Raw genomic sequence first — 16184 nt, 5'->3', positions numbered from 1 at the left:
GACATGACTAGTACACAAAGTAAAGACAGAATTCAATTCAAAACACAATATGCGGCAATTAATGCACAGATGAAAAGGGAGGGGGACGTGGGGCTAAGGATAGGCAGAGGTGAAGAGATGGGTCTTGAGGCGGGACTGGAAGATGGTGAGGGACACGGAATTGCGGATCAGTTGGGGGAGGGAGTTCCAGAGCCTGGGAGCTGCCCTGGAGAAGGCTCTGTCCCCAAAACTGCGGAGGTTGGACTTGTGGATGGAGAGGAGACCGGCTGATGTGGATCTGAGGGACCGTGAGGGTTGGTAGGGGGAGAGGAGGTCAGTGAGATATGGGGGGGCCAGATGGTGGAGGGCTTTGTAGGTGAGGATCAGGATTTTGTAGGTGATCCGGTGGGAGATGGGAAGCCAGTGAAGTTGTTTGAGGACTGGAGTGATGTGATGCCAGGATTTGGTGTGGGTGATGAGTCGGGCGGCTGCGTTCTGGACCAGTTGGAGTCGGTTGATGTAGGTGGAGCTGATGCCAAGGAGAAGTGAGTTGCAATAGTCCAGTCTGGAGGAGATGAAGGCATGGATGAGTCTTTCAGCAGCGGGAGATGTAAGAGAGGGTCTGAGTTTGGCGATGTTGCGGAGATGAAAGAAGGAGGTTTTAATGATATGGCGGATGTGAAGCTCAAGGGAGAGGGTGGAATCAAAGATCACGCCAAGGTTGCGGGCCTGGGGAGATGGGGAGACAGTGGTGCCGTCGATGGTGAGAGTGGGGTTATTGATTTTGCTGAGTGTGGCTTTGGAGCCTATGAGGAGGAATTCTGGACTTCATAATGATTCAAATAATGATTCAAATGCCTTTGAAACAATATAATTGTAATTGCCTTAGGGTTGCCAACTTTCTCACTCCCAAATAAGGAACAAAAGATCAAAATACAGGACAAATTCCTGACAGCAATTCGTTGACCGACTCGACCGTGACTGGGTGAATGATGAGTTGGCCCGGGTGCTGGACTGCACACAAAGCCCAGCCGGGGGGCAGCTGAGGAGTATTGGCCCGGGCACCGGACTTTATGTGCGATTTCGCGCGCAAAGTCCGGCACCCCATTCAACTCATGCACCAATGATCGGCCATGAGAAGGAGGGGTGGTGGTGTCAGCAATAAACAAAGGTCCAAAGGTTGGACAACTAGCCGGGCTGCCGACCGACGGGACCACGGGTGAGGCGCTGCTGCTGCACACCATGGGCTGCACTACGTCAGGACAGGTGAGGCGGGGCCGGACATGGTGCTCCGACCCGACAGTCCCCTCGACCCGAGTAGTAACAGCCAAATACGGGACAAGGGCGGTCCCGTATGGGACAAACAATTTAGCCCAATATACGGGATGTCCATGCTAATACGAGACAGCTGGCAACCTTAATCTGCATCTACTATATTATTTTGTCCCTCAGATCTCCTTTAAATGTCTCCCCCTTCACCTTAAACCTGACCCTCTGGGTCTATACTGCCCCTGCTCTGGGAAAAAAAGACTGATCACTCTTCTCTGTACCCTCATAATTGTACAAATCTCGATAACGCCAACCTATCCAATCTCTCCTTACCACAGCCCTCCATACTAAGCAACATCCTAGTGAATCTCTTCTGCACTCCCTCTCTCTCTATTGCTGCCATATCCTTCCTGTTGCTTAGTTCAGTCTGTCACATGTACTGAGGTACAGGTGGTGTTGTGTGGTGACCAGAACTGCACTCAGTACTCCAAGTGCACTCTAACCAATGTTTTGTACATTCAAAGCTTCAGGCAATGAATACAGACTTGCCAAAAGTCATTACCATATCCATCTGTAATTCCATTTTGCAAAGAGCTATAGGCTTGCACCTCAATGTTTCTCTGTACATCTGAGCTCCATGAGGTTCCTATCATTTACTCGATATATTGTACCAGAATTTAACTTCCCAACCTTCCCATTTCCTCACACTTGTCTAGATTATATTCCACCAACCACTGATCCACCCAACTCTCCAGTTGAGCAACACACCATTGTATCCTTAGGCAACCTACTTTGTTATCTATAACTGCACCATACTCATGTAGTCTGCAAACTTATCACTTTTCTAATCCCAAGTTTAACAATTCTCAGCTCTTTATCCTTTTTGGGTTGTACTTGTCCAATAATCTACCTATTCAAAAAAAACCCTTGCATGTATTAACCTATTGTCTGTCATGCTCAGCCCCTCCTCTTTATGACCCCATGGTGTACAAGTGGTATCCAATTTGCCAACAGGCCTCTGATCCCTCATCTCTTGCACAAAACAATGCTGACTCCTCCTAATCAGTCCCTGCTTTACCAAGTGAACATCAATCCCATTCCTAACAATTCTCTCCTTTAATAGGATTACTTTTTAGGATTACAGCCTCTCTTTTCCCAACAGAATTTGCTTCCGACAGTAACTTTTTGGAACAGCAATTAATACATCCTGTTTCTTGGACAGTAACATCTTGAGTCATGAATACAATATAGTTGATTTATGGTTATATATTTCCTGCCATATTTCAGAATAAAATCATCATAACTGACTTACTTTTTGTTTAATTCATCAATGGTACTGGTGATTTCACCTTCTTCTGCAAGTGTTTTGCGCAGCAGTTCATAGGCTTTGGTGGAGGTGTCATTAGCATTCTTGGCAATCTGCTCAATTTCATCTGCTTCATTCTTGTGCCTGCAGGAATTGAAGAATGTTTATATATTAACAAGCGTTATTCTGCTTTACAACAGACAAAGTTGACTTTACAAAGAATGCATTATCTCTCCAGTCATCTTCCACTGCTTCAGTGTTCATTCTTCAGTCAAGTTGGGGCAGATGTGCAATATCAGAACCATTATTTGGAGCCTCAAAATGTATCCCATACCATTACCATATCATTACAATGGGGACCTGGCGTGGGGGGGGGGTGGGAACTGCTGTGGTGGGGGGGGGGGGAAGGGGGACAAAAGGGGGAGCCGGTGTGCTTTGTAACTTTGTCAGCACCGCAGGTGGCTGCTGTTTGTATATGTTGTGTATGCAAGCAAAGAATCTCACTGTGCTCACATGTAACAATAAAGTATTCCTATTCCTAAAAAGAGTGCTTTTAAGGTCGACAAATGTCATGCTCCAGATTTATAAACCAATAAATAACTCTGCTCTCACTCCCCATCCCCCCACTCGTAACAAGGACAGAGTCACCCTTGTCCTCACCTTCCACCCTACCAGCCGTCACATACAACAAATAATCCTCCGACATTTTCGCCACCTCCAACGGGATCCCACCACTGGCCACATCTTCCCATCTCCTCCCGTCTGCTTTCCGCAGAGACCGCTCCCTCCGTAACTCCCTGGTCAATTCTTCCCTTCCCACCCAAACCATCCCCACTCCTGGCACTTTCCCTTGCAACCGCAGGAAATGCTACACTTGTCGCTTTACCTTCCCCCTTGACTCCATGCAAGGACCCAAGCAGTCTTTCCAGGTGCGGCAGAGGTTCACCTGCACCTCCTCCAACCGCATCTATAGCATCCGCTGCTCTCGGTCAGCTGCTCTACTTCGGTGAGACCAAGCGTAGGCTTGGCGAACGCTTCGCCGAACACCTCCGCTCGGTTCGCAATAACCAACCTGATCTCCCGGTGGCTCAGCACTTCAACTCCCCCTCCCATTCCGAATCCGATCTTTCTGTCCTGGGCCCCCTCCATGGCCGGAGTGAGGCCCACCGTAAATGGAGCAGCACCTCATATTTCGCTTGGGCAGTTTACACCCCAGCGGTATGAACAGTGACTTCTCTAATTTCAGATAGTCCTTGTTTTCTCCTCCCCTTCCCAGCTCTCCCTCAGCCCACTGTCTGCACCTCTTCCTTTCTTCTTCCCCCCCCCCCCCCTCGCCCCACCTCAGTCTGAAGAAGGGTCTCGACCCGAAATGTCACCTATTTCCTTCGTTCCATAGATGCTGCCTCACCCGCTGAGTTTCTCCAGCATTTTTGTCTACCACCAATATTTACAAAAGGCAGCTTATCAACAAATTCCCTTCTTCCTCACTTGGGTTCTTAAATTATTTATTACCAGTGTAACAACATAAGAGATGCATTGACATCTTCAATTACCAAATGCTTTGGTTTGGTTTATTATTGTCACCTATACTAAAAGTTACATACAGTGAAAAAGCTTGTTTGCTTTCTATGCAGTCAACTCATACTATACACGAGTACAATCAAGCCATATAAAAGTATAACAAGTAAAGATACAAATTATAAGAGTGCGGAATATTGTTACAGCGTTAGTTACAGAGAAAGTGCAGGTTAAAAAAGTGCAGGGTTGCAATGAGGTGGGTTGCGAGGTGTGGACGAAACCCTACACTTACGAGAGGATTATTCAATAGCCTGATAACAGTGGGGAAGAGTCTGTTTCCAAGTCTGGCAATATGTGCTTTCAAGCTTTTGTATCCACTGCCCAACGGGAGAGGGGAGAAGAGGGAACGACCATGGTGTAAATTGTCTACGTTTATGTCAGCTACTTTCCTGAGGCAGCGAGAAGTGTAGATGGAGCCAATGTGGTGGCAGGCTGGTTTGTGTGATGGACTGGGCTACATTCACAACTCTCTGTCATTTCTTCTTGTCTTGCCAGAGCTTTGCCAAACCAAGCTGTGATGCAGCTGGATTATTTCTGTGTACATCTGCTTTCCTGGTGCATCTGTACAGGTTGATAAGAGTCATTGGAAACATATGAAACATCCTGAGTCTTCTGAGGAAGGAGAGGCGATGGCGTACTTTACTGGCTGTAGCTTTAATGTAGTAGGTCCAGGACAGATATTTGGTGATATTTAGCATCTCCACCAGCACGACTGATACTGACTGGGGTATGTATACCATGTCGTTTCCTGAAGTAAATAACTAGCTTGTTTCTCTTGCTGACATTGAGGAAGAATTTGTTGTCTTCACACCATATTATTTTCTATAATTCCTTCCTGTACTCCGTCTCATCGGTGAGGTCATCATCGGTCGTGACACCTGAACATTTGTCAATGGAGTTAGAGCAGAATTTGGCTGCAGAGTCATAAATGTATAGGGAATACAGCAAGGGTTTGAGAACACATCTTTGCAGGGCGTGCGTGTTAATAACTATTGCGGAGGTTTTGTTGTCTGTTCGCACTGTGGTCAATGGGCCAGGAAGTTGAGGATCCTGCTGCAGACAGGATGCTGCTGACTAGGTCCGAGAGTTGAAGGTGAGTTTGGTTTGGTTTATGGTGTCGACGGCAGAGATATTGTCAATAAATAGATATTCCAGTGCAAAATGTAAGGCCAGGCAAACGGCATGGCTATGGGCCTATTGCGACTGTAGGTGAACTGCAGTGGATCATGGGCAACTTGGGACGCTGAAGCTGATGTGCACCATGACCAGCATCTCGAAGCACTTCATGATGGTGGATGTCAAAGTCACTTGACAGCAGTCAATAAGGCACATCACCTCGGTTTTCTTTGGGATGATAGTGGTCTTCTTAAAAGCAGGTAGGGTCCTCAGAATACCGTCAAGCAAAGTTAAAGATGTCTGTAAACTGCTAGCCGGTCCATGCAGGCCCTGATGACATGGCTGGTGTCTCCATCCAGGCAATCTGCTTTCCACAGGTTAACTCCCAGGAAGGCTGATCCAACACCTGCGGCAGTGAACATGGGTATAGGTGTACCCGAGGCCATTGCGGCAGAGATGTTCTCCACTCCCTAATGTCACTCCCTATTCCTGTGCTCCAAGGAATGAAGTCCTAGCTGGCCCAATCTTTCCCTTTAGCTCAGACCCTCGTGTCCTGGCTACATCCTTGGAAATCTTCTGCGCACTCTTTCCAGCTTAATGACATCCATCCTAATGGAGGGTGACCAAAATTGAACACACTACTCCAAATGTGGCCTCACCAAATTCTTGTACAACTGCAACATTACGTCCCAATTTCTATACCCAATACCCCGACTGATGAAGGCCAATGTACCAAATGCCTTCTTAACCACAATTTCTACCTGTAATGCCACTTTCAGGGAACCTGTACTCACAGATCTCTCAGCTATACAACACACACCATGGCCCTACTTTTTACTGTGAAGGTCCTGCCCTGGTTCAACTTCCTTAAATGCAACATCTCATGCTTTTCTGCATTAAACTCTATTAGCCATTCTTCAGCCTGCTTGCCCACATGATCAAAGATCAAAAAGATTGATTGCACTGCTCTGAGGTTTAACAGAAAGTGGTGGCTTGGTCCATCATGGGTACTGACCTTCCCACCATGAAAGGGATCTACAGCAAGTGCGGCCGCATCAAAGACCCACAACACCCTGGCCACACTCTCATCTTGCTACTACCATCGAGGTACAAGAGGCTGAAAGCCATGACCTCCAGATTTAAAAACAGCTACTTCCCGTTGACCATCTGCCTCTAAAGCACTGCGCAACACCAACCATAACCGACCTCAGCAACTATGAATACTATGGACATAGTTTTGGTTGCACTGTGTACTTTTGTTTTGTATCATTATGATGTTGTTATTGAGTATTACTAATTTATTGTACTATAAATGTTGTGTGTTATTGTGTTATTATCCTTTTGAAGCTGCAGCAAGAACGAGTGGCATTGTTTTGTTGCTGGCACACAAGGACTCTTGAATGCTGCATCGTTGGACTTCCGCTGTGAATGGATCTGAAGGTTCATCCGTGGTTTTCAGTTGGGATTGGGAAAATTGCCTTCTTTGGTGCGCATTTCCTATGCACACTTACTGATGGCGTCTTGCAGATTGTGGCGTTTTCTGTGTACTGCACATATTTTCTGATTAAAGCCTTCGTGGTTTGAGAATTCTATTAATGCAGCTGGTTCACAGGCTAAACAATGCCTTTACTTTGGTTGAATAGCTTCTGTAAACGGAACTTGCGCAATTCAAGCCGCAAAAATACTTGTTAGAGTATATTTTTTTAAATGGACATTCTACCCATTAGAAAATGCTTTCCTCCTTACCCGTCTTAAAACATGCACATAATTTCACCCTACTGAAGCAAATTTTAAACAGAGACAGACAGTCACATTTTATAAGACACAAAGTGCCGCTGTAACTCAGCGGGTCACACGGCACTCCTGGAGAACATGCTTAGCAACATTTCAGGTCTCTTAACCATTATGCTAATAGGTTTAATCCTGACCCCAGGAAATCTTTTGATCATCAAAAAAATCTTCCTAGTTTGGTTGCGGGTGGTGGGGTGAAAGGGGAGCATCCTTACATCAAAACAATTTTCATTTTCATGTAATTACCTGAGTAAATATGTTTATGGTTTTGTTTGACAGGATAAAGGAAAATAATTGTGGACCTCTGCAGGTTTCAAAATCTACCCATAACTTCAAAAATTGAGTGTCCATGAATCTTTGAGACGTCCCATTACAAATACAATTTTGTAGATACCCTTGTTCTAAACAATTTAAGTTTTAAACACACAAACAGCAATTTCAAACAAAGATGGACACAAAATGCTGAAGTAACTCAGCGGGTTGAGCAGCATCTCCGAAGAAAACGGATAGGTGACATTTTGGTTCAGGACCTTACTTCCTTTTTATTACATTTTGTCTAAATGAGCATCTGCAGTTCCTTTTTATTGCATTGTGTCTAAACCAGCATTATACTGTTATATTTGAAACTGGTTGTGACATGCAAATTAAGTGCATGATGTTGTTAAGAACAGTTGCAGAATGAGAAGCCCTTAGAAGCCATTTTAATAGATGGAAATATTAAAGAGAAGTACAACACAATGTGTTGTCTCTGTTCTTTATCTTGAAGATAGACTTCAAGGCAACACAAAACATAACCAACATCTGCAGTTCCCTTTTATTACATTTTGTCCGTATCAAATTTTTCCAGAAATGCTGCCTGACCCGCTGAGTTACTCAAGCATTTTGTTTCCATCTGGTATAAATTAGCATCTGCGGCTCCTTTTTATTACTCTATGGTAATTTCAACCATTTTATTAAACGGAAACAGTCTCCAAAAAGTGAGGCATAGATATGTAACATGAATCACTTAAAGTTCATCAATGAAATGTTTACCTTTCTGCAAGATTCCGAGCTTCTTCTGCCAGGAGTGTCATATTATTTGGATCAGCACTGGAATCTGGCATTGTTGCTGACTACAGAATAATAAGAATAATCAATTTACCACCCAGAATTTAACATTTACACACCATGAAATGCCCCAGGACATAGCCCCAGAAAATTAAGCAGAAAATTCTTAATCATCTTTTTGGCAACTCTCATGCACTAAACAATTTTCTACTAGGAATCCAGAGATATGCAATGTGAGGCTGCTGTTATAAAATACCAATTTATTCCCTCTGCAAATAGAATGATAAAGCCAGTAATGGTCACACTCAAATTCCTCGTATGTTGCAAAACATACTTGGTAATAAAGTATGATTACGATGATTATGATTATGCTATTAACCTATGTGGCAGAGCTGACTGGTGCAGATGTTAATTGAGTTGCCAATAGTCCCAGATTGTAAGGACATTCCCCTACCTGATAAAGATGTTGCACGTCCCATATGATACCACTGCCATTTAAGTCGTCGTGGCTGTCTTGTTGATACCATTTATGGCTGTCTTGTTCCCAATGGTTCTGGGAATTCTGTGAGAGAAATTTGTCTCCTCACAAAATCCACAGAACTCTTGGGACTATGACAGGCATAGCGGGTTAAATGGAGCATCCAGTGGCATCATAAACCGATTTATCACGAGGCACTGCATCATGTCATAACTGGGGAAGCAGCATGGAAGCTGCAACTGAAGACTCACGGCGAGAACTCAACTTGACCCTCTGACTATACACGTCTTGGAATTCAAGACACCTGCCTGGGCCTTGGCAAGTGTCTTGCAGGCACCAAATACAATTTCCAGAGCTCTGTTAAAAAGCTATTATTGGCCTGATAGGTAGCAAGATTTTTTTAAATGATCCTTCCTGCAATAACTCCCAACCAGGTATTACATTAATGACACTGCCTTGTACCTTAACTTGGGGAATGCTCAGGTAAAGCCGGCTGCGAGAGATATGGTTTTTGAAGACTTACAGAGGAGAAATTGTTCAGTCTCTTGATGCAGGGGAGCGGGCAATGCTTTATTTCAGAGATTTAAGTGGAATCGATTAGCGTGCTGAAAAACACATAGCTTTAATGCCTTTTTTCTTCTTAACTTGGTATGTTTGCCTTTCTAGTTTACCAACCAAGTTTTGGGAATATCAGGCAAAATCTTGCTTTAATTTAATATTTCTCCGCTCTCACATATTTAATACATTGCATTGTTGCTGAAGCATGGACTACTCACAACCTGCCCCTTTTGGAAAGCATTGCTGGCAACCCTGCGTGGAACATACTACTGTTTCATAATCCCATTGACTTTACAAGATGCTGTCCAAAAGGCAGTTGACAACAATGCAACCCACACGTGCAGCTTAGTATTCCTTTGCCGACTCCTACAGATTGGCAAAATTTCGCAATCCCTTGGTAGTGGCTTTCTTAATGAATGATTAAATATTTAGGAATATTCAGTGGAATACTTCTATCATTTGGAAAATTACAAGTTTATGCACATCATTTATATTAGTCTCTTCAGTTTCAATTCTCTAGATGCAGAGTACATGTAGAAAAAAATAGATGATTAAAAAAAAACAGGTTTACTATTTTGTTTCCTTCTTTGGCTGAATCTACATCATTTTTTGTAAAAATGGGGAAATCAAACAGAACAATAAATTTTGTTTGAGAGACCTCAATCAAAATGAAACATTTCATCTATGCATCTAGGTTATTCATGACTGAGATATATACACATACTTTCTAGAATGGAAAAGCACAGCATTTCTGGCAAGAATAATCATTAGCCTATCAAGTGGACATCACTCATGACAAATAGAGTAAATCATGCGAGTCACTATATCTCATATCAATGTTACACAAAGTCAGTACAATGCTATTTAGACGACACATTTATGAGCTACACTTAAAAAAAATTACTCTTCATGACGGGTCACAACATCGGAAAAGACAAACCATAAACAATCTTCCATTGTACAAAAAAATGAAATACTGAACGCAATGAACGGGCTAATATGATCATACTAGAAAGACGAAGCCTAGGAAAGAAGTGTATTTACACAATGGGATATCTTCTCTGATGATATTAAATGTGTAGGTATCAGAATAAAATTGTAAAGCCTTGTTTATGTTTAAATATTATGGAAACGCAAGAATGATTCACCTATGAACTTTGCTTTAGTGGCATTTAAGTCATTTGTAGAGAAGAACCTACCACATTTGCCATGTTTTCCTTGGCTTTTTCAAGCTCTGTTCTTGCATTTGAGATAATTTTCTCTGCATCCTGTATACGATTATTGGATCGTTCTGCTAAGTCTTCAGTATTATCTACAGTATCCTTTATATTTTGCAGACGTCCCCACTGAGTGGAGAGCGTGTTATTAATTTCGGCCAAGCGGTCCATGAGACTTCTGTCGACATCTGTTGAAAAGTTCCATGATATTATTAGGGAATATTTCACACCATGTACACAACTTCAAAGAGGTACAAAAAGGTTTGGGCAGCACAGTGGCCCAGCGATAGAGCTGCTGCTGGACAGTGCCAGAGACCCCGGTTCGATCCTGACTATGGGTGCTGTCTGTGTGGAGTTTACTAGTTCGGCCTGTGATCACATGGTTTTTCTGGTTGCCTCTCACATTCCAAAGACATGTAGCATTGTAGGTTAATTGGCTTCTGTAAATTTCACCTAGTGTGTAGGATATACATGGAACTAGTGTACGGGTGACTTGATAGGCCTGTATCTCTAAAATAAACCAAACTAAGGTTCTGTTTTGGCTGGTGAGCAAATAAGATTAAAGGGCTCTAAAGCTAACTAGAGTTTGTAATTCTGTTATTAATGTCAATATATTAGTTATTAAATATTAAAATATATACCTCTCATGTTTTCAGCATCCCTGAGTAGGTCCATAATGGCTTTTTCGGCTTCCTTCAATCTCTCTTCAAAGGCCTTGTCACTCACTGTGTCCTGGCTCGTCCCCAGGTTTGCAATTAGATCTTCCAAGTCCTTAAGTTTCTGTCTATGTTCGTTTACCTGAACATGTGATAAAAATAAAATATATCTACTGACAAACAATCACTCAGCCAATCAAAACAAGATAAACAAGGTAGACATTGGAAACTAAATTTGGCAACTTAAGTCAAATATGATAAATCCTGCTTCAAAAAAATGGCCTTGCAATGTAAATACTTAGCTTCAGAATTATTTGAATAATTGATTAAAACAAATAGAATCTTTAAAACATCCATTTGAAAAGTTATTTTCTCTTTTTCTGGATATGTTAACTGAATGGCTACAAATACAAGTATTCCTGCATACTATTAGTCAATTAATAATATGTGGTTGTTATTGAATGTAATTAATGTAATGTATGAATGTAATGTAATTATAGCAAGTTTTAGTGCATGTATAATTATTTCCTGTCTTTGCTACCTGTGGTCATTCTGGTTATTCACACAATCCACTCAAGTAAGGAAATTATTATTTTAATCTTCTGAAGACAAGAGTGACATTCTACAAATGGATTTATTTTTACTTTCTAAGGAAATCATATTAAAATATGATATCTGCAAATTGGAACTTGCAGAAATGCAATTCAGACAATGGCATGACAGGTTATTCAATGAGTTCTACACCTGTTCCACGCAGAGTCCCTTTAGGTTTAATAGTATCGTTGTTTTTCTTTGTCACACGTGGACTTTCTGTTACTCATCTCAACTGCTACAAATTTCCCATTGCACTTATTCTGTCTGAAGATATTTTTGATTTAATTTATTAATAGATTGATTAGTGACTATTCTGTGTTGAGACAGCGCACCATCCCTTGGATGCCCGTCTGTTCTCTATCACTGGCTGACTGACCAATAGAGGCCAATCCCCAGCAATATTGGTAACTGCTGGGTCCAATTAGCTGATATTGGTTGGCCATTTAATCCTTGTCAGCCTACTCCCTATAAAACCCAGGTATTCAAGCCAGAGGGGAGAAGGTGAGAGAAGCAGGAGAGAAAGACGAAGAAAGAATAAGAAAGGGGAAAAAATATGAATGGAGAGGATGTGAGTCTCACCCCTGCTAGCTGTGTTCCACTGTCGCAGGTTTGAGGAAGACTAAGCCATTGTGGCAAACCCCAGACCACTAGTGCCACTGTATGGTCAAGAGTGGGCTGCCGGTAAGAAGTACTGGACTGCACTAGCTGCCAGGATAAGCCTGAGACCACCAGTGCCTCCTCTCAAGGCAAGGATGAACGTCAAGGAGAGGCCTGAGAACACCACACCTCCTCCTTCTAAGACCAGGACTAAGCTGCTGGCACAAGCCCGGGGTTGCCTTTGCCACCGCACATGCACCGTGATGCCGACAGACAGTGTCCCCATGGATTTTCTTACCACTATAAATAAATTAATCATGTGAATTCACCCTACTTCAAGTGTCAGTGTGGCCATTACCAATCCCTGTGTCATCCCCGGTGCCAGTGTTTATGACCTGTAGTTTTCACTCTCTTGTAAGTTAAATAAATCTATAACAGAGCTTCTGATCTCGAGCTTCTGTTTGAATCCTCTCTGTGAAATCTTATGTTTTTTCTTTAAATCAACTGCCTCGTTCAATTTCAAAGACAAAGACAATTTTCTTATGAAATAAGTGCTGGATTTAACATCTCATTATTTCACTATCTTGTTTTCTCAAATTTGTGCATTCAGTAGTTACATCCAGGTGGGGAGAAAACAATTGTGCCTCCATATATCTGTTGTACTGGCATTAGCATATGCTGGATCATTTCCAGCAAATTACATTGATTGTATAATTGTGTTCCTAAGAGTTAACAAGAGTCTAGACAGGCGACTTAATGGAAGAAAGCACCAAGAGGAAATTTAACAGGATGGAACATTTAATGATTCTAGGTGCAAGCCATCATTTGGCACCAAAATTCAACTATTAATCTCAGGAACTTGGTGACTATGATCTCACCTTTACAGGCACTTAATTTTACAGAAACATCAAAAAAGCATCAATTCTGTGTCGTCTTTGAAGTGAGGACACCAATTTAGAGGTTGCATGTAAGTTGTGTGGACTAAAAGGGTCCACTGAGGAGAACCAAAACCCATTTTGGGTGCACCTGCAAAGGTGCTTTTCAGCCGAACAGAGTTGGGGGTCAAACCCAGAATAAGGAATGTTAAACAAATGCTCCCGCAACTTACATTAGATCAGTCAAATTCTCAATAATATTTTCAAATAGCAGCTAATGATTTGGCAGGAAAGACTGAAAAAGATGACAATATATTTAGACAACCTCTGATTATATTCACAAGATGAAATAATATGACTACGAAGTATAAAACTGAGATCCTACTTTATCTTTCACCAGTCTGTAGCAGGCAGGGCACTCCTGGCAGCCAGGTCTTGTGCGATTGTAGAAATAATTTTCTTCACACTGATCACAATGGACACCCACAAATCCGTCCTTACAGTCACATTTTCCATCATCCTTGCATTGTAATGATCTTGAACCTTCACGATCACAATCACAGGCTGCAGAGACAGAAACACAATTTATTGATATTTTCTCAGAATTGACAAACCATGTTAATAACTTTCTTAAAATATGTCAAATAATTGTTACACTTACGTTTGCATCCATCCCGAGTAAAACCAAAATGATGAGGTTCACAACTGTCACACTGCTGACCAACTACACCAGGCTGGCACTCACACTGTCCATTTTGGGTATCACACTGTCCATTAACAGAGCCAATGGGATTACAGTCACACCTGAGGGCAAGGAGAGAATTGTAGTCAGGCCATTCATGTTAAAGAGTACTGTTAGTCGTTGGAGTCCTGGACATCGGGCCGCCCGTAGCTGCAACTGCGGAGGGCTTGGGGAGGCCCTGGCCCTGACCACGGGGAACAGTGGAGGAAGAAGACTGACTTTGGTGCCTTCCCACACAGTGGGGAACTTTGATACTGCTGTGTGGGGATGTTTTGTGTTAAATTCTATAGTGTGTTGTGTCCTGTTTATTTTTTTATTGTATGGCTGTATGGGAATTCATTTCACTGTGCGACCTGGCACATGTGACAATTAAATCTATCTTGAATCTTGAATCTTGAATCTTGATTGCAATATTATAAAGTTAGCTAGATATTTCCAAATCCTATTACATACTCTGAAGGCTTGGTCCAATCTATGCGCTTTTTTTAGTTTAGTTTACTTTAGGGTAGAGATTCAGCGCGGAAACAGGCCCTTCAGCCCACCGAGTCCACGCTGGCCTGCGATCTCCATATATTAGCACTATCCTACACACGCCATGGACAATTTCACCAATCCAATTAGCCTACAAACCTGTACGTCTTTGGAGTGTGGAAAGAAACCAGCGCTCCTAGGGGAAATCCTCGCAGGTCACGGGGAGAACATACAAACTCCGCACAGACAGCACCCGTAGTCAGGATTGAACCCGGGTTTCTGCCGTTGTAAGGCAGCAACTCTACTGCTGCGCCACTGTGCTGCCCTCAAATGTTATTATATTTTATTAAACACATTATACTAGAAACAATCAGCTCAAGTATTCTTCACTTTGTGTGGCGCTAATGGCACACAAGGTGAATACACTGTGATGAGATAAATAAATTATCTTTAATGATGGTAAAATTATTGTACAACTTCATCTCCTTGCCCACCATTTAAAACTAAAACTTGTTATCATTGTGGTATATATAAAATGTGTAATGAGGACTGGCAGAACAGGATTATTTCACATGTGCCATTATATTTAATTCATCAGCAAGAATCATAAATAACTTGCCAGCTGAGCATGTTCACTGGCTGGCTATAAACAAATACTGGAATATAGTAATAAATCAAAAAACATTTTTAGGACTTTAAACATTTGTATTTTAGGAAATGTGGTGACTCCTATTACTTTTCAGAAACGAGTGCCAGAGTTATTTTCATAAATGGTAATGATTTAATGAAATGTATTAGCCCACATTTTAGAGTTCATAGCAACAGTGATGGTTGCGGATTACTATGTTATGTTGTACAATAACTTTGTGGGTTTTAGAAAGTCAACTTGTTGGGAATCAGATTCTACAAAATCTTGGCCAATTTTTCCATTTGGAAATGCATTTTTATCACATGATCTTTTAAAATCAGAATATGTAAATTATGTGTAAACAGACTCCACATTAAACCTGGTGAAGAGCAAATCATTTTACTACAGGTGCACAACTTTTTATCCGGAGTTCCGGAAACCGAAAAACTCCGAAAACCGGCCATTTTTTCCAGGATGTCGTCTGCACACCAAAGCTCGCGTTTGGCGCCAAACTTGACCCGAAACGACCCACGTTCAACCCAGGTCTGTACTACTGTAGCGGCTGCCTCCTACCCGGAGACCGGAAAGACACTTAAACATCTGTAAATCGTTGCTTAAATGTTAGTCAGTTAGTTTGGAGGGCTTTTATGTGAAGGGGGGGGGGGGGGTGAAGGGGGAAACTTTAATTCTTAGTCCCCTACCTGGTCGGAGAGGCGGGGAGCGGTCAATGCCTTACCGGGTCGCCGTGCAGTAAGCTCCGGAGCGCTGTGGCCGCCGACTCCCAGCTGGGGCTGCGAGCGTCCGGCCGCGGGCGGCGCCGGTTGGAGCTCCGACCCCGGCAACTCTACCCCTGGTTGCACGGCGCTCCAAATCCAGCGCGGCCCGCGGCCGGACGCCCGCAGCCCCAGCACCGCTGTGGCCGCCGACATGTTGTGTGTCGGCGGCCACAGCGCTCCAGAGCTTACCGCACGGCGACCCGGTAAGGCATTGCCCGCTCCCCGCTGGTATCCCAGCACTGCGACGCCGCCGACTCTCAACATCGCGGCGCTGGGGCTGCGGGCGTCCGGCCGCGGGCCGCGCTGGATTTGGAGCGCCACGCAGCCAGGGGTAGAGTTGCCAGGGTCGGAGCTCCAACCGGCGCCGCCCGCAGCCCCCAGCTCCGCGATGTTGGGAGTCGGCGGCCACAGCGCTCCGGAGCTTACTGCACAGCGACCCGGTAAGGCATTGTCCGCTCCCCGCCTCTCCGACCAGGTAGGGGACTAAGAATTAAAGTTTCCCCCTT

General features: G+C 43.3%; 1 protein-coding gene across 1 annotated transcript in view; it reads right to left on the bottom strand.

Annotated features, from left to right (window-relative positions):
* The window catches only part of lamc1 (laminin subunit gamma 1), a 185857-nt gene that overhangs the window by 18331 nt on the left and 151342 nt on the right, over positions 1 to 16184 (bottom strand). Inside the window, exons 16-21 of the mRNA XM_033028193.1 lie at positions 13723 to 13865; positions 13447 to 13625; positions 10981 to 11137; positions 10322 to 10527; positions 8072 to 8151; positions 2561 to 2698 (exon numbers count right to left, since the gene is read on the bottom strand). Of these exons, the coding sequence (XP_032884084.1) occupies positions 2561 to 2698; positions 8072 to 8151; positions 10322 to 10527; positions 10981 to 11137; positions 13447 to 13625; positions 13723 to 13865 (903 nt within the window). The remainder of the gene's footprint in view (positions 1 to 2560; positions 2699 to 8071; positions 8152 to 10321; positions 10528 to 10980; positions 11138 to 13446; positions 13626 to 13722; positions 13866 to 16184) is intronic.

Source organism: Amblyraja radiata, chromosome 10 (genome assembly GCF_010909765.2).
Source record: "Amblyraja radiata isolate CabotCenter1 chromosome 10, sAmbRad1.1.pri, whole genome shotgun sequence".
NCBI lineage: Eukaryota > Metazoa > Chordata > Chondrichthyes > Rajiformes > Rajidae > Amblyraja > Amblyraja radiata.
The sequence above is the reverse complement of the archived record's forward strand: the minus strand, read 5'-3'. Positions and strand labels throughout refer to the sequence as shown.